Source organism: Pseudophryne corroboree, chromosome 2 (genome assembly GCF_028390025.1).
Source record: "Pseudophryne corroboree isolate aPseCor3 chromosome 2, aPseCor3.hap2, whole genome shotgun sequence".
NCBI lineage: Eukaryota > Metazoa > Chordata > Amphibia > Anura > Myobatrachidae > Pseudophryne > Pseudophryne corroboree.
The window spans coordinates 883,871,335-883,895,264 of NC_086445.1; the positions used below are offsets into that span (position 1 = coordinate 883,871,335).

At 46.9% G+C, this 23,930-nt stretch overlaps 1 protein-coding gene across 1 annotated transcript in view; it reads right to left on the reverse strand.

Annotated features, from left to right (window-relative positions):
- The window catches only part of TMEM248 (transmembrane protein 248), an 85,467-nt gene that overhangs the window by 10,837 nt on the left and 50,700 nt on the right, over positions 1-23,930 (reverse strand). The window contains exon 5 of the mRNA XM_063955989.1: positions 15,424-15,607. Coding sequence (XP_063812059.1) covers positions 15,424-15,607 — 184 coding nt within the window. The remainder of the gene's footprint in view (positions 1-15,423; positions 15,608-23,930) is intronic.

Genomic DNA, 23,930 nt, shown 5'->3' on the forward strand with positions numbered 1-23,930 from the left:
TTACTAATGATGTGAAATAGAGTACCATAGATAACAGCTGTGTCCCCAGTATCAAATTATTTTGGGGAAAAAAAAAAAAAAAAAAGGCCAAGTCTGTTTGGAAATAGCAAAATAATCTTTTGGACATTTGTAACACTGGTTTTTGATATGGCAAGTAATGTCATACACAGTGGGCGTGATTCGGATTTGTACACAAACACCTACACAACTGCGATTTTTTTCAGGCTACGGATTTGAGAAGCAATGCAAATGAAGTAGCCGTCCGGAAATGAAGAGACGCATGGTGGCCATGAAATCTGCAAAGTTGACGCCATGCTTTGAAAACAGTCCAATTAGCTGCAAAAATGCCGGAGCCTTTGCGTGTTTTTCCTTTTTAAACCGATTTTTTTATTTTTTTATCCCATCCCATTACTTCACACAAAACCCCCCGTTTTTTAAGTGAAAATATATAGTGTCCGTAAAGAGCTTCAGACCTATGTATTTTCTATGCACGTTTCGAGTAACCAACCCCCGATAAGTGCCAGCGTTGGGGGATAAGCGCTGGCTATCGGGGGTAATAGAATAGCCCCGGTGAACCAATTAGCTGCAGCAAATTACCGCGGCTAATTGGATACTCCCTAAGTATTTCCAATTGAAAAATAAACAAAACAAAAAAAATAGGATTTTGGTACTTACCAGGTAAATCCTTTTCTTTGAATCCATAGGGGGCACTGGAGTACTCTAGGGATATGGACGGTTCCACAGGAACTAGGCACTGAATAGTTAAACTTTGACTATACCTCCCCTCCATATCCCAGAGTACCTCAGTGTTTTTTTACTGAGCCGAACTGGAGCTATAGAGGTTGACAATGGAGAAATACATATAACCAAAAACGGACAACAATAAAGTTGACACAAACGAAACTGACAACTAACAGTTGACACCAACCCGATAGAATTTCTAATTTGAAACAGTCGGTAAGAGTGCGTTACCATAAAATTCCCTGCACTTACCACAACCAGGTAAACAACTGCTCTGGGTGGGCGTCCAGTGCCCCCTATGGATTCAAAGAAAAGGATTTACCTGGTAAGTACCAAAATCCTATTTTCTTTTTCATCCACTAGGGGTCACTGGAGTACTCTAGGGACGTACCAAAGTTTCCCCCTTGGGCGGGAGGCACCTGTAACACTAGACGGCCAAAGCTAGATGCTGATGCCGCAAAAGTATCAAACCTGTAAAAGCGCATAAACATGTGCACTGAAGACCATGTAGCCGCACTGCAAAGCTGTGTCGTAGAACTCCACGACCAGCTGCCCATGACATTCCCGGAGAACGTGTGGAATGAGCTGTTACTGATGTAGGCGGCTGTAACCTAACATGAAGGTAAGCCTGACGTATGGTCAGTTTTATCCATCTGGATAAGGTCTGCTTAGAAGGTGGCCAACCCATCTTGGCCGCATCATAGAGAACAACAACGTATCCGTCTTAGGAACTGTAGACGTTCGGAATACATAAACTCGTAATGTGCGTACCACAACCAAAACTCCAGAATCTCCTGTTAACACAGGAACTACTATTGGATGATTGATGTGAAAAGAGGACCCTACTTTTGGCAGGAAAGCGGGATTCATCTAAAATTCCGTTCTGTCATTATGAAACACTAAATACGGTGGCTTGCATGACAAGGCACCCAAAACTGAAACCCGTCCTGCCGAAGCTAAGGCTAGGAGAGAAATTGTTTCCCAAGTGAGAAACTTAATATCCACTTGTTGTAAGGGTTCGAAACAAAAAGACTATAAGAAATCTAAACCCAGATTCAAGTCCCATGGCGCAGTAAGTGGAGTGAAATGGAGGCTGTACTTTGAGGACACCCTGCATAAAGGTGTGTACCGACGGCAATAGAGCCAATCTTCTTTGAAAATAAATTGACAACGCAGAAATCTGCACCTTTAGGGTGGATAAACGCCGACCTCCATCTAACCCCATCTGTAGACATAACAAAAGACGGGATAACTTGAAAGATGATGTCGGAAACTTCCGAACTTCACACCAACCTATATAGGCACGCCAAATTCTGTAATAATGAGCTGCCGTAACCGGCTTCCTAGCTCGTAACATGGTTGGTATAACCTATTCTGGAATGCCCTCTCTTTTTAAGAGGGCTGTCTCAACAGCCACTCCGTCAAACGCAGCCGCGCTAAAATCGGAGAAAAAGAACGGACCCTGTTGTAACAGGTCCGGACGCAGTGGGAGTGGCCAAGGAACGTCCGCGGAGATCCGAAAACCAAGCTCTCCGAGGCCAATGAGGCGCCACTAGTATGACTGTGACGGACTCTCTTTTGATCCGTTTTAGCAACAGAGGGAGCAGCAGAAAACGGTGGAAACAGATACACAAGACTGTATGGCCACTTGATTGTGAGAGCATCCACCGCCACTGCCTTTGGATCTCTCGTTCTGGACACGTACTGGGGCGTTTGATAATTGTGGCGAGATGCCATCAGGTCCACTTGCGGGTAACCCTACTTCTGGACCAGCATGTGAAACACTTCTGGATTTAATGCACATCCTGGATAAAAATCCCGGCAGCTGAGATAATCCGCCTCCCAGTTGTCCACTCCCGGAATGAATACTGCCGACAAAATCACCTCGGCCCAATTGAGGACTCGAGCTACTTCCTGCATTGCCATGCGGCTTTTCGTTCCTCCTTGTTTGTTGATGTATGCGACCACCGTCGCATTGTCTGACTGCACCTGAACAGCCTGAGCCTGCAGCATGTGCACTGCTTGTCGTAGCGCATTGTAAATTGCCCAGAGTTCCAGGACATTTATAGACAGCAATCTTTCGTGATCCGCCCAGAGACCCTGCAGCTGAAAATTTTGAACTACAGCTCCCCAACCTCTGAGACTCGCGTCCGCCGTGAGAATTATCCAATTCCAGGCGCCGAACCGTTTCCCTGCGGTTAGATTCTGTACTTTGAGCCACCAGAGTAGAGACACCCTGGCCCTTGGAGACCACCTCACCCTGCCGTGAATCTGCAGAAGCGAGCCCGACCATTGTTTTTGGCATGCATTGCAGGCAGACACTGTACTCGTTAGGCCACAGCCAACCATTGCAAGCACATCCAGTTAAAAAGGACGGGAGTGAAGTCTTCCGAACTGAAGCGCTTCAAAAGCCGCCACCATTGTGTCTAATAGGCGAATGTACAAATGAACCGAGACTGTGCAAGGCTTGAGCACTAATTGTACCAGATGACGAATGACCTGTACTTCTGTTCCGGTAGGTAAATTCTTTGATTTACCGTATCGAGAATCATACCTAGGAATTGAAATCGTTGAGACGGAATCATTCAGGAATTCGCGTAGACAATGGTAGGAAATCAGATTTCCCCCCCCACTCGGTCTGCGATCTATTCTCGTTTGGAACGTAGCCAAAGTGGACGTTGTGCGCCACTAGCGAAGCTGAGACGCAAGAACCAACTGCCAACTTCACAGAAGCTGTAGGCAGCAAGAAGTGTAATGTGGTCTTTATTTAAGGCAAACCTGAACTGGAGCACCCTGCCACTACAGCCTTGTTACCTCAAACCCTTACCAAAGCAGGGCGAAGCAACAGCCCTACTGCTGTGTAGGGTACACTCCGATAGGTAGTTAAACGCCCAATAATTGCAATTGTCTCTCATTGGAAATTGTTCAGCCTTCGTTGAGAACCTGACGTACTGGCCTGGTGCTATGAGGGCTGGCGGCGAATCGACCGCAACAATCTAGCTGAAACAGTAAATTTTTCCCTCTCAGGCAGTACATGCGCCCGCATTCCCCCCAAAGAGGACCGGTAAGGGTCTGTCTGCGCAGTCGAATTTGTCCGACACACCGTGTGACCGACTCTGCAGCGAAGGTGCTTGTTTGATTATGCATTAGACTTAGTGATCATGTACCCCGACCAGTAAGTACACCACGGAAGTAATCTGTGTATAAACCTGCATTACCGTGCATGTGGTTTCCAGCAATAGTGAATCTTCCTGTAGAGACATGCTGTCAAAAACAATTAATAAATTAAATTCCTAACAACCCCCCGCTCCCCCAGAGGCTGAGTGTTGTAGGGCAGCAACCTCCAGCAAAGACCCAGGAAGTAACGTAAAAAATGGTGTCCTACCATGTTTTTTTTTATTTTATTTTTTTATTATTATATATTAATATTACACCTGTTAAACCAGGATCTGAACCAGTGTCCATGCAATCACAATGTTCACTGTGGGCGGGAAGCCTAACCACTTGGCTACAGAGCCACCTGTAAAAATAATAAGCAAAAGCTGCTGTTTAAACATCAACTCTGGTGATGAAATGGTTGCTGTAGTGACTTGCAATCCAGATGGTACCTGAACCCACAATCCCTGGTTTAGGAGGGCAGTGTCCTATCCATTAGGCTACTGGGGATCTGGGGAGGTGAGGCCTGAACTCACAATGTTTGCAGTGCTCAACAGATACTGTTTAATAAGCACTGTGTGCTGACCAATTGCGCCACTGTAGTTTTGCCAAAATAGATTTTTAATGTCAGCATATTATATATATATATATATATATATATATATATATACATATACATACACACACACACACATATATACACACACATATACATATATACACATATACAACCATGTATATTCACACATACTAAGACCTTATATATATATATATATTTAATATATGCATACATACACACATATATATTATATACCCATATACATATATCCAGATATATCCTGATTCAGAAGTATAATAATTCTTAGAAGCCTGAAACTAAATGTGACCACTCACAGGCTTAAAAACCGGAGAAGTCTGCTGCTTAACCGCAGCTTAGTTAATGGGTCCCGAATCCAGTGTGGTGTGGCTGTAGATTTAAAAATACCTACAGCACCTTGTATTCCCAGGTGGCTAACCAGGCCCAACACTGCTCAGCTTCCAAGATCAGATGAGATCGGGCGTATCCAATTGTGGTGTGGCTAAGTGAATTAAGCAAAGCTGCTGCAGGTGAGCCTGAACTCACAATGCTTGCAGTGCTCCACAGATACTGTTTTATAATCACCATGTGCTGACCAATTGTATAACACATCTTACTTTACAACAGTGAACAAAGCCAGTTTCTCTAACGTCCTAGTGGATGCTGGGGACTCCGAAAGGACCATGGGGAATAGCGGCTCCGCAGGAGACTGGGCACAAAAGTAAAAAGCTTTAGGACTACCTGGTGTGCACTGGCTCCTCCCCCTATGACCCTCCTCCAAGCCTCAGTTAAGATTTTGTGCCCGAACGAGAAGGGTGCAATCTAGGTGGCTCTCCTGTGCTGCTTAGAGTAAAAGTTTAAATAGGTTTTTTTATTTTCAGTGAGACCTGCTGGCACCAGGCTCACTGCATCGAGGGACTAAGGGGAGAAGAAGCGAACTCACCTGCGTGCAGAGTGGATTGGGCTTCTTAGGCTACTGGACATTAGCTCCAGAGGGACGATCACAGGCCCAGCCATGGATGGGTCCCGGAGCCGCGCCGCCGTCCCCCTTACAGAGCCAGAAGACGTCCGGAAAATCGGCGGCAGAAGACGTCCTGTCTTCACTAAGGTAGCGCACAGCACCGCAGCTGTGCGCCATTGCTCTCAGCACACTTCACACTCCGGTCACTGAGGGTGCAGGGCGCTGGGGGAGGGCGCCCTGAGACGCAATAAAAACACCTTTTTTGGCAAAAAATACATCACATATAGCTCCTGGGCTATATGGATGTATTTAACCCCTGCCTATTTTTACATAAAAAAGCGGGAGAAAGGCCGCCGAAAAAGGGGCGGAGCCTATCTCCTCAGCACACTGGCGCCATTTTTTCCTCACAGCTCCGTTGGAGGAAGGCTCCCTGACTCTCCCCTGCAGTCCTGCACTACAGAAACAGGGTAAAACAAGAGAGGGGGGGCACTAAATTGGCATATAAATATATACAGCAGCTATATTAGGGAAAAACACTTATATAAGGTTATCCCTGTATATATATAGCGCTCTGGTGTGTGCTGGCAAACTCTCCCTCTGTCTCCCCAAAGGGCTAGTGGGGTCCTGTCCTCTATCAGAGCATTCCCTGTGTGTGTGCTGTGTGTCGGTACGTTGTGTCGACATGTATGAGGAGGAAAATGGTGTGGAGGCGGAGCAATTGCCTGTGTTAGTGATGTCACCCCCTAGGGAGTCGACACCTGACTGGATGGTCTTATGGAAAGAATTACGTGATAGTGTCAGCACTTTACAAAAGACTGTTGACGACATGAGACAGCCGGCAAATCAGTTAATACCTGTACAGGCGTCTCAAACACCGTCAGGGGCTCTAAAGCGCCCGTTACCTCAGGTCGATACAGACACGGACACTGACTCCAGTGTCGACGGTGAGGAAACAAACGTATTTTCCAGTAGGGCCACACGTTACATGATCACGGCAATGAAGGAGGTTTTGAACATTTCTGATACTACAAGTACCACAAAAAAGGGTATTATGTGGGGTGTGAAAAAACTACCCGTAGTTTTTCCCGAATCAGATGAATTAAATGAGGTGTGTGATGAAGCGTGGGTTTCCCCCGATAAAAAACTGCTAATTTCTAAAAAGTTATTGGCATTATACCCTTTCCCGCCAGAGGTTAGGGCGCGTTGGGAAACACCCCCTAGCGTAGATAAGGCGCTCACACGCTTATCAAAACAAGTGGCGTTACCGTCCCCTGATACGGCCGCCCTCAAGGAACCAGCTGATAGGAAGCTGGAAAATATCCTTAAAAGTATATACACACATACTGGTATTATACTGCGACCAGCAATCGCCTCAGCCTGGATGTGCAGTGCTGGGGTGGCTTGGTCGGATTCCCTGACTGAAAATATTGATACCCTGGACAGGGACAATATATTATTGACTATAGAGCATTTAAAGGATGCATTTCTATATATGCGAGATGCACAGAGGGATATTTGCACTCTGGCATCAAGAGTAAGTGCGATGTCCATTTCTGCCAGAAGAGGATTATGGACGCGACAGTGGTCAGGGGATGCGGATTCCAAACGGCATATGGAAGTATTGCCGTATAAAGGGGAGGAGTTATTTGGGGTCGGTCTATCGGAATTCGAGACGTCTCCCCCTCGCCGGTTCCTGAAGTCTGACGGTTCCTGAAGTCTGCTTTACCAACGTCTCCCCCCGACAGGGAGGCGGTATTGGAAGCCATTCACAAGCTGTATTCCCAGCAGGTGATAATCAAGGTACCCCTCCTACAACAGGGAAAGGGGTATTATTCCACGCTGTTTGTGGTACCGAAGCCGGACGGCTCGGTGAGACCCATTTTAAATCTGAAATCCTTGAACACTTACATAAAAAGGTTCAAGTTCAAGATGGAGTCACTCAGAGCAGCGATAGCGAACCTGGAAGAAGGGGACTATATGGTGTCTCTGGACATCAAGGATGCTTACCTCCATGTCCCAATTTGCCCTTCTCACCAAGGGTACCTCAGGTTTGTGGTACAGAACTGTCACTATCAGTTTCAGACGCTGCCGCTTGGATTGTCCACGGCACCCCGGGTCTTTACCAAGGTAATGGCCGAAATGATGATTCTTCTTCGAAGAAAAGGCGTCTTAATTATCCCTTACTTGGACGATCTCCTGATAAGGGCAAGGTCCAGAGAACAGTTAGAGGTCGGAGTAGCACTATCTCAAGTAGTACTACGACAGCACGGATGGATTCTAAATATTCCAAAATCGCAGCTGATTCCGACGACACGTCTGCTGTTCCTAGGGATGATTCTGGACACAGTACAGAAAAAGGTGTTTCTCCCGGAGAAGAAGGCCAAGGAGTTATCCGACCTAGTCAGGAACCTCCTAAGACCAGGCCAAGTGTCAGTACATCAATGCACAAGGGTCCTGGGAAAGCTGGTGGCTTCTTACGAAGCGATTCCATTCGGCAGATTCCACGCAAGAACTTTTCAGTGGGATCTGCTGGACAAATGGTCCGGATCGCATCTTCAAATGCATCAGCGGATAACCCTGTCTCCAAGGACAAGGGTGTCTCTCCTGTGGTGGTTACAGAGTGCTCATCTCCTAGAGGGCCGCAGATTCGGCATTCAGGATTGGGTCCTGGTGACCACGGATGCCAGCCTGAGAGGCTGGGGAGCAGTCACACAGGGAAGAAATGTCCAGGGCTTGTGGTCAAGCATGGAAACGTCACTTCACATAAATATCCTGGAACTAAGGGCCATTTACAATGCCCTAAGTCAGGCAAGACCTCTGCTTCAGGGTCAGCCGGTGTTGATCCAGTCGGACAACATCACGGCAGTCGCCCACGTAAACAGACAGGGCGGCACAAGAAGCAGGAGGGCAATGATGGAAGTGGCAAGGATTCTTCGCTGGGCGGAGAATCATGTGATAGCACTGTCAGCAGTGTTCATTCCGGGAGTGGACAACTGGGAAGCAGACTTCCTCAGCAGACACGATCTTCACCCGGGGGAGTGGGGACTTCACCCAGAAGTCTTCCACATGACTGTGAACCGTTGGGAAAAACCAAAAAGGTGGACATGATGGCGTCCCGCCTCAACAAAAAACTGGACAGATATTGCGCCAGGTCAAGGGACCCTCAGGCAATAGCTGTGGACGCTCTGGTAACACCGTGGGTGTACCAGTCAGTGTATGTGTTCCCTCCTCTGCCTCTCATACCAAAAGTACTGAGAATCATAAGAAGGAGAGGAGTAAAGACTATACTCGTGGCTCCGGATTGGCCAAGAAGGACTTAGTACCCGGAAATTCAAGAGATGCTCACGGAAGACCCGTGGCCTCTACCTCTAAGAAAGGACCTGCTCCAGCAGGGACCATGTCTGTTCCAAGACTTACCGCGGCTGCGTTTGACGGCATGGCGGTTGAACGCCGGATCCTGAAGGAAAAAGGCATTCCGGATGAAGTCATCCCTACCCTGATCAAAGCCAGGAAGGATGTAACCGTACAACATTATCACCGTATTTGGCGTAAATATGTTGCGTGGTGCGAGGCCAGGAAGGCCCCTACAGAGGAATTTCAACTGGGTCGTTTCCTGCATTTCCTGCAAACAGGACTGTCTATGGGCCTCAAATTGGGGTCCATTAAGGTTCAAATTTCGGCCCTGTCAATATTCTTCCAAAAAGAACTGGCTTCTGTTCCTGAAGTTCAGACGTTTGTCAAGGGAGTACTGCATATACAGCCTCCTTTTGTGCCTCCAGTGGCACCTTGGGATCTCAATGTAGTTTTGGGATTCCTAAAATCACATTGGTTTGAACCACTCACCACTGTGGACTTAAAATATCTCACATGGAAAGTGGTAATGCTGTTAGCCCTGGCTTCAGCCAGGCGTGTCTCAGAATTGGCGGCTTTATCCTATAAAAGCCCTTACCTAATTTTTCATACGGACAGGGCAGAATTGAGGACTCGTCCTCAATTTCTCCCTAAGGTGGTTTCAGCTTTTCACTTAAACCAGCCTATTGTGGTGCCTGCGGCTACTAGGGACTTGGAGGATTCCAAGTTGCTGGACGTAGTCAGGGCCCTGAAAATATATGTTTCCAGGACGGCTGGAGTCAGAAAATCTGATTCGCTGTTTATCCTGTATGCACCCAACAAGCTGGGTGCTCCTGCTTCTAAGCAGACAATTGCTCGTTGGATTTGTAGTACAATTCAGCTTGCACATTCTGTGGCAGGCCTGCCACAGCCAAAATCTGTAAAAGCCCATTCCACACGGAAAGTGGGCTCATCTTGGGCGGCTGCCCGAGGGGTCTCGGCTTTACAACTTTGCCGAGCAGCTACTTGGTCAGGGGCAAACACGTTTGCTAAATTCTACAAATTTGATACCCTGGCTGAGGAGGACCTGGAGTTCTCTCATTCGGTGCTGCAGAGTCATCCGCACTCTCCCGCCCGTTTGGGAGCTTTGGTATAATCCCCATGGTCCTTTCGGAGTCCCCAGCATCCACTAGGACGTTAGAGAAAATAAGAATTTACTTACCGATAATTCTATTTCTCATAGTCCGTAGTGGATGCTGGGCGCCCATCCCAAGTGCGGATTGTCTGCATCACTTGTACATAGTTATTGTTACAAAAATCGGGTTATTGTTGTTGTGAGCCATCTTTTCAGAGGCTCCTTCTGTTATCATGCTGTTAACTGGGTTCAGATCACAAGTTGTACGGTGTGATTGGTGTGGCTGGTATGAGTCTTACCCGGGATTCAAAATCCTTCCTTATTGTGTACGCTCGTCCGGGCACAGTATCCTAACTGAGGCTTGGAGGAGGGTCATAGGGGGAGGAGCCAGTGCACACCAGGTAGTCCTAAAGCTTTTTACTTTTGTGCCCAGTCTCCTGCGGAGCCGCTATTCCCCATGGTCCTTTCGGAGTCCCCAGCATCCACTACGGACTATGAGAAATAGAATTATCGGTAAGTAAATTCTTATTATTTGGCTGACCACAGCCATGATTCAGATTTGCAGTCTTTGGGATAATATCATTATAAACAGTTATGATAAGAATAATAGTCTTTGCTGGTGTCTTACTCATTATACCGACAGACAATACAAAATACAACTTGCGCGACTCAGTAAATAGCACTAAGGTGTCTTTACAAATATATATCTGGCCAAGTGCAGTACACGTCAGCAATATGCCTGGTTCCAAATTCCCCTTAACACCCCTGCGCCTTCAATGGAGGAGAGATGTAATACAGGAAATTCTGGAAAAATAACAGGAAAAATGGTTAAATATGCAGACTTATAATTATGTAAGCAGATTTAATAAACATACTATGTTGCATTCAAACCTGCACATATATGAGCAACATGTATCCTGTTCAACAAAGACTTAATAGCCTAATGTAATACATATGCAGCGCTGCTGTATTCTAGTAAACATACTTCTTTTATCAACAAGAGTTGAATCATGAGATTTTATCCAGTGACCCTGACATTTCTGTGTGCAGGGAACATCACTGTGGCATCAAAGTTACTCACATTTGTTTGCCCCCCCCCCCCCCCCCCCCCCCGTACTCCGTGTATCGTTCTCTATACACGGAGCCGGGCTATGGTGGAGAGGGAGCTGGAAGTGGCATCGAGAGCCGGGGAGCGCGCTGCATAGAACCGTGGAGCGGCCTATGCATAAATCAACGTGGCCGGCGCGGCTCAGAGCGGCGGGGGACACAGCATAAACAGCGGCGCTGGAAGCGGCGGCGGGCGGCTGAAGGCAGCGGCCACACACATACACACAGTATCCTACACAGCAGGGCGGCAGCGTGAGCTGACCGCCCCGTTCAACATACCTGGGCCCTGTGGTGAGGGCAATGACGGGGCTTCTCTGTAAGCACTGTCAGCCTTTTACTGCAGGTGACCTGCACGTGGTAGTGAGGGAGCTTTTCTAGAGAGGTCCGACACCCACAGCTGCTTCAGCAGCTTTCCTATCCCAGACCCTCGCCTTCTTGGAAGGGGGAAAGGGATTCCAAAAAAAATAATCAAAAAATTCAGTCATTGTGGATCAACTTCCACAAGCCTAGTCTCGGTGAGCACCGAAAAAACACTGAGGTACTCTGGGATATGGAGGGGAGGTATAGTCAAAGTTTAACTATTCAGTGCCTAGTTCCTGTGGAACCGTCCATATCCCTAGAGTACTCCAGTGACCCCTAGTGGATGAAAAAGAAATGAAGAATTACATGAAAAGGAACATTGACCTTGCATCAAAATATGGCAACGGCTTAGAATATGATTTGCATTACAGCAAGCAGACAAGGACAGAGTTTGCAGTACTACTATTAAATCATTTATCAGGATATACCTACTACAATCATAAATTCCCTACCAAAAACTGATAATAAATAAAGGGGCAAACCTGTAAGAAGCCATTCCATTGCATAAAAATACATTTACAAAAGGGGAAATATTTTTTATGCAGAATTGTTAAAACAAGATGTACTATAGCTTAAGTCAAATACTTATTGTGCATAATAAAAGCAGAATTATACTGCAAGTAACAGATTACTACTGCTCTCGAGGACACCACTGCAACAAGCAGGTAACTGCAATCATCAAGTGATGATAGGAAGGTATAATAATGATAACAAGCATTCCGTATTGGTGAATAGTCATTGAACTGACAAGATAGACATAAATTAGATGTGGCTTCATTTAAAAGTACTTTACATCTAATTAAAAGACAGCTTATTGGTCCATTTATGGTTTAGTCAGAATTCTAGTTCACAGCAGTATACCATTTATTTATTTATTACCAGTTACTTATATAGCGCACACATATTCCGCAGCGCTTTACAGAGAATGTTTTGCCCATTCACATCAGTCCCTGCCCCAGTGGAGCTTACAATCTTTATTCCCTATCACATGTACACACAGACACATTCACTAGGGTTAATTTTGTTGGAAGCCAATTAACCTACCAGTATATTTTTGGATTGTGGGAGGAAACCGGAGTACCCGGAGGAAACCCACGCAAATACGGGGAGAATATACAAACTCCACACAGTTAGGGCCATGATGGGAATTGAACCCATGACCTCAGTGCTGTGAGGCAGTAATGCTAACTATTACACCATCCATGTTGTAAATGTACTGCAAGTAATCCAAATGTCTAACTACTGTATAACCCCTTCTCAAGATAATGCAAAACAACATGAATGAAAAAGAGAAAATAGGTTAAATCACTACCAGTGGGGAAAACGGTCTATAAACTGGTCTTGGCTCACCTGTGGTTTTTTTTTTTTTTAACACGTGCAGTTATATTACATCACTTCTAGGTGAAGTTTTGTACCATCTTATCTATAAATGATGATTGTTAAATTAGCTCCCACAATAACGGATTTGGTTCCCTTGCCTTGATGCCGTTGAGGATACACATTGGCCTGTTACTAGTAACAACACATGCAGGCCTCTGTGCAACAACTGATACGGTGTATGAACACTACCGTCCTACTTGACAGACAATATCCAATCTACATCACTCCACTGAAGCTGCACTTACTGAACTTCTTCTCAGCAACATTTCATTGTTCTTATTCCTTGTACTACAGTACAATCAAGTGCTACATCAATCAGCCGTACAGAGTTCATTGCACCCAAGCTTAAAAGGACACCTATTGTGAAATAAAAGTTGCACACAGTAATATTGGGGGGGGAAGTAAGGTCATAACATGAACTCCCTCCACGGTACACCTACAATAGTTAGTCACTGGAGGTCAGCATGTTCATTAAACAGCTTCGGGGTGGGGCAAAGAAATGAAAAGTAGATTACACTGAAATTTAGAGGGTACTGCACCATGTCTGTCATTTTATGAGTCTAATGGGAATTCAATTACAGGCAAATTAATTTACCTAGCCTTATCAGCATGGCATCCCGATTTCACACCATAAGGTAGCGAGCACTTTTGGGCGAATTTGAGATTTGGCCAGGCAGCCGAACGATGCTGTTGTCAGAATTTAAACACTGCGGTAATAGTAATTTGCACCCTTCGCCTCCAACTGAATTCCCCAAGGGTTAGGGACATTTCTGAGAATGTAAGTGCAAAGTGAATATAAACCATGACTTAAGCAATGCAAACACTTCAACATTGGACAGTTATCAATGAAGAAAATGGGAGTGTACAGTATTATCTAGGTTTTAAATGTTATAAGGAATTGACAGTTAATAATAATTTTATTTATATAGCACTCTTTCTCCAACAGGACTCAAGGTGCTTATGTTGGCGAGTATACTAGAAGTTTCATACCTGGATGTATATTATAAACAATTTTTTTATTGACACTTAAGGGCCCCATACACTAGAACAATAATGCCCGATTTCATCCAATTTCAGGCATTCGGGACAATATATTTGGTGAAATCAGGCATTTTGGATGCGTTTCCGATACTATCCGATGCGTGTTCCCGTGAGGGTCGGATCGGCTCCCCTAGATCGTTAGTGCTGCACTCGTGATATGTCGGTTCCCGCAGGCATGGCTGGTATCGCATACGATATATCGCATGCAAAATGTACCAAATCTTATGGAATCGTATGGAACCACTCCCGGGAGAGTTCAAGGGAAATCGCCTCCGACTTCAGCCTATCGTTGTAGTGTATGGGGCCCTTAAGTAGCGAGGGAACATGTTTTCTTGTACCTTTCCCGTAATTTAAAAGAGTTTTTTTTTTTCTTTTTACTTGGGACTCATTCTAGGTGCAAAAAAAAAAAAAGTATAGCATCTCTCTGTGCTTACCATAAACATGTTTATGGGGTAGAGCAATGATATTATGGCAGATACCTCCAAATGGAGGCTATCCGATAAGATACCCATATGTTTTTCTCTAGTAGTTATACGTTTACATAGCATATAGTATGGAAGGAAATAGATTTGGTTAAAATGGAGATTTAAATTGTCTGTTGATATACTTCAGTCTGGAATTCAATTACCCATGAAAACTTTTCACAGGTAAAAAGGGAAGTAGCCTCGGGCTTTAACCAGACAGCCTTTTTTAATGCCCATTAAAGTAGCATGTTATCGGGTGCTAACACACACAATCTGTTCCATGAGGTAGTTATCAGGGATTTTTTTGGTTGATTCGCTGAGGCAGGTGAAAAAAAAATCCCTGATAACTCCTGACTTTGGGGCTAATAACCACGTGGTAATTTATCTAAGTCAGATAAATGTTTACCTGATAAAGTGTCTGTAGGAAATACAAATCAAATGGTGCACGTGCAAGCGTATTTTTTGTGTGGGTGGCATTTTTATTGGTGAAACGCAATAAAATAAAAATTGGTGACTAGACTCCACCTACTACTTATGTTATGCAAAATGACCAAGTGCTTATCGGGTAGGCTTACATTTGTGTCCTGATTGTGGATTTATTAAGGGGCAGATTTATTAAGCTTGGTGAAGTGATACATTGGAAAGTGATAAAGCACCAGCCAGTCAGCTCCTAACTGTCATTTTTCAAACCCAGCCTGTAACATGGTAGTGAGGATCTGATTGGCTGGTCCTTTATCACCTTCCACTTTATCACTTCACGAGCTTAATAAATCTGCCCCCAAGTCACTCACATAGCAGACAAGAAATGCCTAAATTCGGTTTGTTAAAATCTTCCTTTCATTTTGTAAAATATTCTGACTGCTTACAGGTAACTGACTGAGTAATTCTGGGTTAGCTCTAACGTAGTGGCAGCATACAGCAATGAGACACCAAGTTTTATTGGTTCCATCAGTGTTAGTGGCAGGGGAAATCCAATATTGTATGAATAAATATATATGAGAGCAGAGTGATGGCTGCAGGTGGCTTATAAAGGAAGAAATATCGATGATTAGCAAAATATGGGAACCCAAATAAAATAAATATCCTTATCACCTAGAGAGAGTTTTACATTAGTGGAAGATGTAGTGTAAAGAATTCAAGTGTTTGTAAAACTATCCAATAACATACTCACCTCTGGAACAATGACTGTGAGCTTTGGATTTAAAGCATGGTACACCTTCCCAATAGCTCCCTTATAACACCAGAAAGGGTTATAGTCCTGCGCATACTTTGTCCCAGCGTCCCGAACAGTGGCAAAGCTTTTGTACCACAGGGTTGCGTTGCTGTATGTTTCAGGAATGCAATGAGGTGGTTGTCTAAATAAAAAAATAAAAAAAAAAATAAGATTTTATTTACCGATAAATCTATTTCTCGTAGTCCGTAGTGGATGCTGGGGACTCCGTCAGGACCATGGGGATTAGCGGCTCCGCAGGAGACAGGGCACAAAAATAAAGCTTTAGGATCAGGTGGTGTGCACTGGCTCCTCCCCCTATGACCCTCCTCCAAGCCTCAGTTAGGATACTGTGCCCGGACGAGCGTACACAATAAGGAAGGATTTTGAATCCCGGGTAAGACTCATACCAGCCACACCAATCACACCGTACAACTTGTGATCTGAACCCAGTTAACAGTATGACAAACGTAGGAGCCTCTGAACAGACGGCTCACAACAATAACAACCCGATTTTTTTGAACAATAACTATGTACAAGTATTGCAGACAATCCGCACTTGGGATGGGCGCCCAGCATCCACTACGGACTACGAGAAATAGATTTATCGGTAAGTAAAATCTTATTTTCTCTGACGTCCTAGTGGATGCTGGGGACTCCGTCAGGACCATGGGGATTATACCAAAGCTCCCAAACGGGCGGGAGAGTGCGGATGACTCTGCAGCACCGAATGAGAGAACTCCAGGTCCTCTTTAGCCAGGGTATCAAATTTGTAGAATTTTACAAACGTGTTCTCCCCCGACCACGTAGCTGCTCGGCAGAGTTGTAATGCCGAGACCCCTCGGGCAGCCGCCCAGGATGAGCCCACCTTCCTTGTGGAATGGGCCTTGACAGATTTAGGCTGTGGCAGGCCTGCCACAGAATGTGCAAGTTGAATTGTGCTACAAATCCAACGAGCAATCGTCTGCTTAGAAGCAGGAGCACCCAACTTGTTGGGTGCATACAGTATAAACAGCGAGTCAGATTTTCTGACTCCAGCCGTCCTTGAAATATATATTTTCAATGCCCTGACAACGTCCAGCAACTTGGAATCCTCCAAATCGCTAGTAGCCGCAGGCACCACAATAGGCTGGTTCAGGTGAAACGCTGACACCACCTTAGGCAGAAACTGAGGACGCATCCGCAGTTCTGCCCTGTCCGAATGGAAAATCAGATATGGGCTTTTATACGATAAAGCCGCCAATTCTGACACTCTCCTGGCTGAAGCCAGGGCCAGTAGCATGGTTACTTTCCATGTAAGATATTTCAAATCCACCGATTTGAGTGGCTCAAACCAATGGGATTTGAGAAAATCCAAAACTACATTAAGGTCCCACGGAGCCACTGGGGGCACAACCGGGGGCTGTATATGTAGTACACCTTTTACAAAAGTCTGGACTTCAGGAACTGAAGCCAATTCTTTCTGGAAGAAAATCGACAGGGCCGAAATTTGAACCTTAATGGACCCCAATTTGAGGCCCATAGACAATCCTGTTTGCAGGAAATGTAGGAATCGACCCAATTGAAATTCCTCCGTGGGGGCCTTCCTGGCCTCACACCACGCAACATATTTTCTCCAAATGCGGTGATAATGTTGTGCAGTCACCTCCTTCCTGGCTTTTACCAGTGTAGGAATGACCTCTTCCGGAATGCCTTTTTCCCTTAGAATTCGGCGTTCAACCGCCATGCCGTCAAACGCAGCCGCGGTAAGTCTTGGAATAGACACGGTCCCTGCTGAAGCAGGTCCCGTCTTAGAGGTAGAGGCCACGGATCTTCCGTGAGCATCTCCTGAAGTTCCGGGTACCAAGTTCTTCTTGGCCAATCCGGAGCCACGAGTATCGTTCTTACTCCCCTTTGCCGTATAATTCTCAGTACTTTTGGTATGAGAGGCAGAGGAGAAAACACATACACTGACTGGAACACCCACGGTGTTACCAGAGCGTCCACAGCTATTGCCTGAGGGTCCCTTGACCTGGCGCAATACCTGTCCAGTTTTTTGTTGAGGCGAGACGCCATCATATCCACCTTTGGTTTTTCCCAACGGTTCACAATCATGTGGAAGACTTCTGGATGAAGTCCCCACTCTCCCGGGTGTAGATCGTGTCTGCTGAGGAAGTCTGCTTCCCAGTTGTCCACTCCCGGAATGAACACTGCTGACAGTGCTATCACATGATCTTCCGCCCAGCGAAGAATCCTTGCAGCTTCTGCCATTGCTCTCCTGCTTCTTGTGCCGCCCTGTCTGTTTACGTGGGCGACTGCCGTGATGTTGTCCGACTGGATCAACACCGGCTGACCATGAAGCAGGGGTTTTGCCAGGCTTAGAGCATTGTAAATCGCTCTTAGCTCCAGTATATTTATGTGAAGAGACATCTCCAGGCTTGACCATACTCCCTGGAAGTTTCTTCCCTGTGTGACCGCTCCCCAGCCTCTCAGACTGGCATCCGTGGTCACCAGGACCCAGTCCTGTATGCCGAATCTGCGGCCCTCTAACAGATGAGCACTCTGCAACCACCACAGAAGAGACACCCTTGTCCGTGGCGATAAGGTTATCCGCTGATGCATCTGCAGATGCGATCCGGACCATTTGTCCAGCAGATCCCACTGAAAAGTTCGTGCGTGGAATCTGCCGAATGGAATCGCTTCGTAAGAAGCCACCATCTTTCCCAGGACTCTTGTGCATTGATGCACAGACACTTTCCCTGGTTTTAGGAGGTTCCTGACAAGTTCGGATAACTCCCTGGCTTTCTCCTCCGGAAGAAACACCTTTTTCTGAACCGTGTCCAGAATCATTCCCAGGAAAAGCAGACGTGTCGTCGGGGTCAATTGAGATTTTGGAAAATTCAGAATCCACCCGTGCTGTTGCAGCACTACTTGGGTTAGTGCTACTACGTCCCCCAGCTGTTCCCTGGACCTTGCCCTTATCAGGAGATCGTCCAAGTAAGGGATAATTAATACGCCTTTTCTTCGCAGAAGAAACATCATTTCGGCCATTACCTTGGTAAAGACCCGAGGTGCCGTGGACAATCCAAACGGCAGCGTCTGAAACTGATAATGACAGTTTTGCACCACGAACCTGAGGTACCCTTGATGTGAAGGGCAAATTGGGACATGCAGGTAAGCATCCTTGATGTCCAGGGACACCATAAAGTCCCCTTCTTCCAGATTCGCTATCACTGCTCTGAGTGACTCCATCTTGAACTTGAATTTTTGTATGTACAGGTTCAAAGATTTCAGATTTAGAATAGGTCTTACCGAGCCGTCCGGCTTCGGTACCACAAATAGTGTGGAATAATATCCCTTTCCCTGTTGTAGGAGGGGTACCTTGACTATCACCTGCTGAGAATACAGCTTGTGAATGGCTTCCAATACCGTCGCCCTGTCTGAGGGAGACGTTGGCAGAGCAGACTTTAGGAACCGGCGAGGGGGAGACTTCTCGAATTCCAACCTGTAACCCTGAGATACTATCTGCAGGATCCAGGGGTCCACCTGTGAGTGAGCCCACTGTGCGCTGAAATTCTTGAGTCGACCCCCCACCGCCCCTGAGTCCGCTTGTAAAGCCCCAACGTCATGCTGAGGGCTTTGCAGAAGCCGGGGGGGGGGCTTCTGCTCCTGGGAAGAAGCTGCTTGGTGCACTCTCTTACCCTTTCCTTTGCCTCGGGGCAAATATGACTGTCCTTTTGCCCGCTTGTTCCTATAGGAACGAAAGGACTGCGGCTGAAAAGACGGTGTCTTTTTCTGTTGGGAGGGGACCTGAGGTAAAAAGGTGGATTTCCCGGCTGTTGCCGTGGCCACCAAATCCGATAGACCGACCCCAAATAATTCCTCCCCCTTATACGGCAATACTTCCATATGCCGTTTGGAATCCGCATCACCTGACCATTGTCGCGTCCATAAACTTCTTCTGGCAGATATGGACATCGCACTTACTCTCGATGCCAGAGTGCAAATATCCCTCTGAGCATCTCGCATATAAAGAAAAGCATCCTTTAATTGCTCTAAAGTCAATAAAATACTGTCCCTACCTAGGGTATCAATATTTTCCGTCAGGGAATCCGACCAAACCACCACAGCACTGCACATCCATGCAGAGGCGATGGCTGGTCGCAGTATAACACCAGTATGAGTGTATATACTTTTCAGGGTAGTTTCCAGCCTCCTATCCGCTGGATCCTTGAGGGCGGCCGTTTCAGGAGACGGTAACGCCACCTGTTTTGATAAGCGTGTGAGCGCCTTATCCACCCTAGGGGGTGTTTCCCAGCGCGCCCTAACCTCTGGCGGGAAAGGATATAATGCCAATAACTTCTTTGAAATTAGCAGTTTTCTATCGGGGTTAACCCACGCTTCATCACACACTTCATTCAATTCGTCTGATTCAGGAAAAACTACAGGTAGTTTTTTCAGACCCCACATAATACCCCTTTTTGTGGTACATGCAGTATCAGAGATGTGCAAAGCCTCCTTCATTGCCGTGATCATATAACGTGTGGCCCTACTGGAAAATACGTTTGTTTCTTCACCGTCGACACTAGATTCGGTGTCCGTGTCTGGGTCTGTGTCGACCGACTGAGGTAAAGGGCGTTTTACAGCCCCTGACGGTGTCTGAGACGCCTGTACAGGTACTAACTGGTTTGCCGGCCGTCTCATGTCGTCAACTGATTTTTGTAATGTGCTGACATTATCACGTAATTCCATAAACAAAGCCATCCATTCCGGTGTCGACTCCCTAGGGGGTGACATCACCATTACCGGCAATTGCTCCGCCTCCACACCAACATCGTCCTCATACATGTCGACACACACGTACCGACACACAGCAGACACACAGGGAATGCTCTTATCGAAGACAGGACCCCACTAGCCCTTTGGGGAGACAGAGGGAGAGTTTGCCAGCACACACCCAAGCGCTATAAATATATAGGAACAACCCTATAGAAGTGTTGTCTCCCTTATAGCAGCTTAATATATCAAAAAACGCCAAAAAAGTGCCCCCCCCCCCCCCCCCCCCTCTCTGTTTTAACCTGTTTCTGTAGTGCAGTGCAGGGGAGAGTCCTGGGAGCCTTCCTCGCAGCGGAGCTGAGCAGGAAAATGGCGCTGTGTGCTGAGGAGATAGGCCCCGCCCCCTATTTCGGCGGGCTCTTCTCCGGTGTTTGTGAGACCTGGCAGGGGTTAAATACATCCATATAGCCCCAGGGGCTATATGTGGTGTATTTTTTAGCCAGAACAAGGTATTCTCATTGCTGCCCAGGGCGCCCCCCGCAGCGCCCTGCACCCTCCGTGACCGCTGGTGTGAAGTGTGTGACAACAATGGCGCACAGCTGCAGTGCTGTGCGCTACCTCATGAAGACTGAAAAGTCTTCTGCCGCCGGTTTCTGGACCTCTTCACTTTTCGGCATCTGCAAGGGGGTCGGCGGCGCGGCTCCGGGACCGGACTCCATGGCTGGGCCTGTGTTCGATCCCTCTGGAGCTAATGGTGTCCAGTAGCCTAAGAAGCCAATCCATCCTGCACGCAGGTGAGTTCACTTCTTCTCCCCTAAGTCCCTCGTTGCAGTGAGCCTGTTGCCAGCAGGACTCACTGTAAAATAAAAAACCTAAAAACTTTTTCTAAGCAGCTCTTTAGGAGAGCCACCTAGATTGCACCCTGCTCGGACGGGCACAAAAACCTAACTGAGGCTTGGAGGAGGGTCATAGGGGGAGGAGCCAGTGCACACCACCTGATCCTAAAGCCTTATTTTTGTGCCCCGTCTCCTGCGGAGCCGCTAATCCCCATGGTCCTGACGGAGTCCCCAGCATCCACTAGGACGTCAGAGAAAAACATATATAAATGGCTGCTTTCATCTGCATTAGAATTTGAGTGCTTGGGACAGAAGGGTCGTTATCAATCCTCATCTACTGCATATGTCCTCCATATGGGCACTGTGTAGTAATGTGAGAGATAGAATGGAGTCAAGCGGAAAGCTACAGAGACAAAGAGTACTCTGCATTCCTGCACTACAGACCGCTACGTGCGGTTCCTATCACACTGACGGGTGTCAAAGGCAAGTTTTTTATGAAATAATAAGATTTTACTCACCGGTAAATCTATTTCTCGTAGTCCGTAGTGGATGCTGGGAACTCCGAAAGCACCATGGGGAATAGCGGCTCCGCAGGAGACTGGGCACAACTAAAGAAAGCTTTTAGGTCATCTGGTGTGCACTGGCTCCTCCCACTATGACCCTCCTCCAAGCCTCAGTTAGGACACTGTGCCCGGACGAGCTGACATAATAAGGAAGGATTTTGAATCCCGGGTAAGACTCTTACCAGCCACACCAATCACACCGTATAACTCGTGATACTATACCCAGTTTAACATTATGAAAAAACAACTGAGCCTCTCAACAGATGGCTCAACAATAACCCTTTAGTTAACAATAACTATGTACAAGTATTGCAGACAATCCGCACTTGGGACGGGCGCCCAGCATCCACTACGGACTACGAGAAATAGATTTACCGGTGAGTAAAATCTTATTTTCTCTGACGTCCTAGTGGATGCTGGGAACTCCGAAAGGACCATGGGGATTATACCAAAGCTCCCAAACGGGCGGGAGAGTGCGGATGACTCTGCAACACCGAATGAGAGAACTCCAGGTCCTCCTCAGCCAGGGTATCAAATTTGTAGAATTTTGCAAACGTGTTTGCCCCTGACCAAGTAGCAGCTCGGCAAAGTTGTAAAGCCGAGACCCCTCGGGCAGCCGCCCAAGATGAGCCCACCTTCCTTGTGGAATGGGCTTTTACTGATTTAGGATGCGGCAGTCCAGCCGCAGAATGCGACAGCTGAATTGTGCTACAAATCCAGCGAGCAATAGTCTGCTTAGAAGCAGGAGCACCCAGCTTGTTGGGTGCATACAGGATAAATAGCGAGTCAGTTTTCCTGACTCCAGCCGTCCTGGAAACATAAATTTTCAAGGCCCTGACTACGTCCAGCAACTTGGAATCCTCCAAGTCCCTAGTAGTCGCAGGCATCACAATAGGTTGGTTCAAGTGAAAAGCTGATACCACCTTAGGGAGAAACTGGGGACGAGTCCTCAATTCCGCCCTATCCATATGGAAAATCAGATAAGGGCTTTTACATGACAAAGCTGCCAATTCTGACACACGCCTGGCCGAAGCCAAGGCCAATAACATGACCACTTTCCACGTGAGATATTTTAGATCCACGGTTTTAAGTGGCTCAAACCAATGTGATTTTAAGAAACTCAACACCACGTTGAGATCCCAAGGTGCCACTGGAGGCACAAACGGGGGCTGAATATGCAGCACTCCCTTCACAAACGTCTGAACTTCAGGTAGTGAAGCCAGTTCTTTCTGGAAGAAAATCGACAGAGCCGAGATCTGTACCTTAATGGAGCCTAATTTCAGGCCCATAGTCACTCCTGCTTGTAGGAAATGCAGAAATCGACCTAGTTGAAATTCCTCTGTTGGGGCCTTTTTGGCCTCACACCAAGCAACATATTTCCGCCATATGCGGTGATAATGCTTTGCAGTTACATCTTTCCTGGCTTTAATCAGCGTAGGAATGACCTCCTCCGGAATGCCCTTTTCCTTCAGGATCCGGCGTTCAACCGCCATGCCGTCAAACGCAGCCGCGGTAAGTCTTGGAACAGACAGGGCCCCTGCTGCAGCAGGTCCTGTCTGAGCGGCAGAGGCCATGGGTCTTCTGAGAGCATCTCTTGAAGTTCCGGGTACCACGCTCGTCTTGGCCAATCCGGAACCACGAGTATTGTTCTTACTCCTCGTTTTCTTATTATTCTCAGTACCCTTGGTATGAGAGGCAGAGGAGGGAACACATAAACTGACTGGTACACCCACGGTGTCACTAGAGCGTCCACAGCTATCGCCTGAGGGTCCCTTGACCTGGCGCAATATCTCTCTAGTTTTTTGTTTAGGCGGGACGCCATCATGTCCACCTGTGGACGTTCCCATCGATTTACAATCAGCGTGAAGACTTCTGGATGAAGTCCCCACTCTCCCGGGTGGAGGTCGTGCCTGCTGAGAAAGTCTGCTCCCCAGTTGTCCACTCCCGGAATGAACACTGCTGACAGTGCTAGTACGTGATTTTCCGCCCATCGGAGAATCCTTGTGGCTTCTGCCATTGCCATCCTGCTTCTTGTGCCGCCCTGTCGATTTACATGGGCGACTGCCGTGATGTTGTCTGACTGGATCAGTACCGGCTGGTGTAGAAGCAGGGATTTTGCCTGACTTAGGGCGTTGTAAATGGCCCTTAGGTCCAGAATATTTATGTGCAGGGAAGTCTCCGGACTTGACCATAGTCCTTGGAAGTTTCTTCCCTGTGTGACTGCCCCCCAGCCTCGAAGGCTGGCATCCGTGGTCACCAGGACCCAGTCCTGTATGCCGAATCTGCGGCCCTCTAGAAGATGAGCACTCTGCAG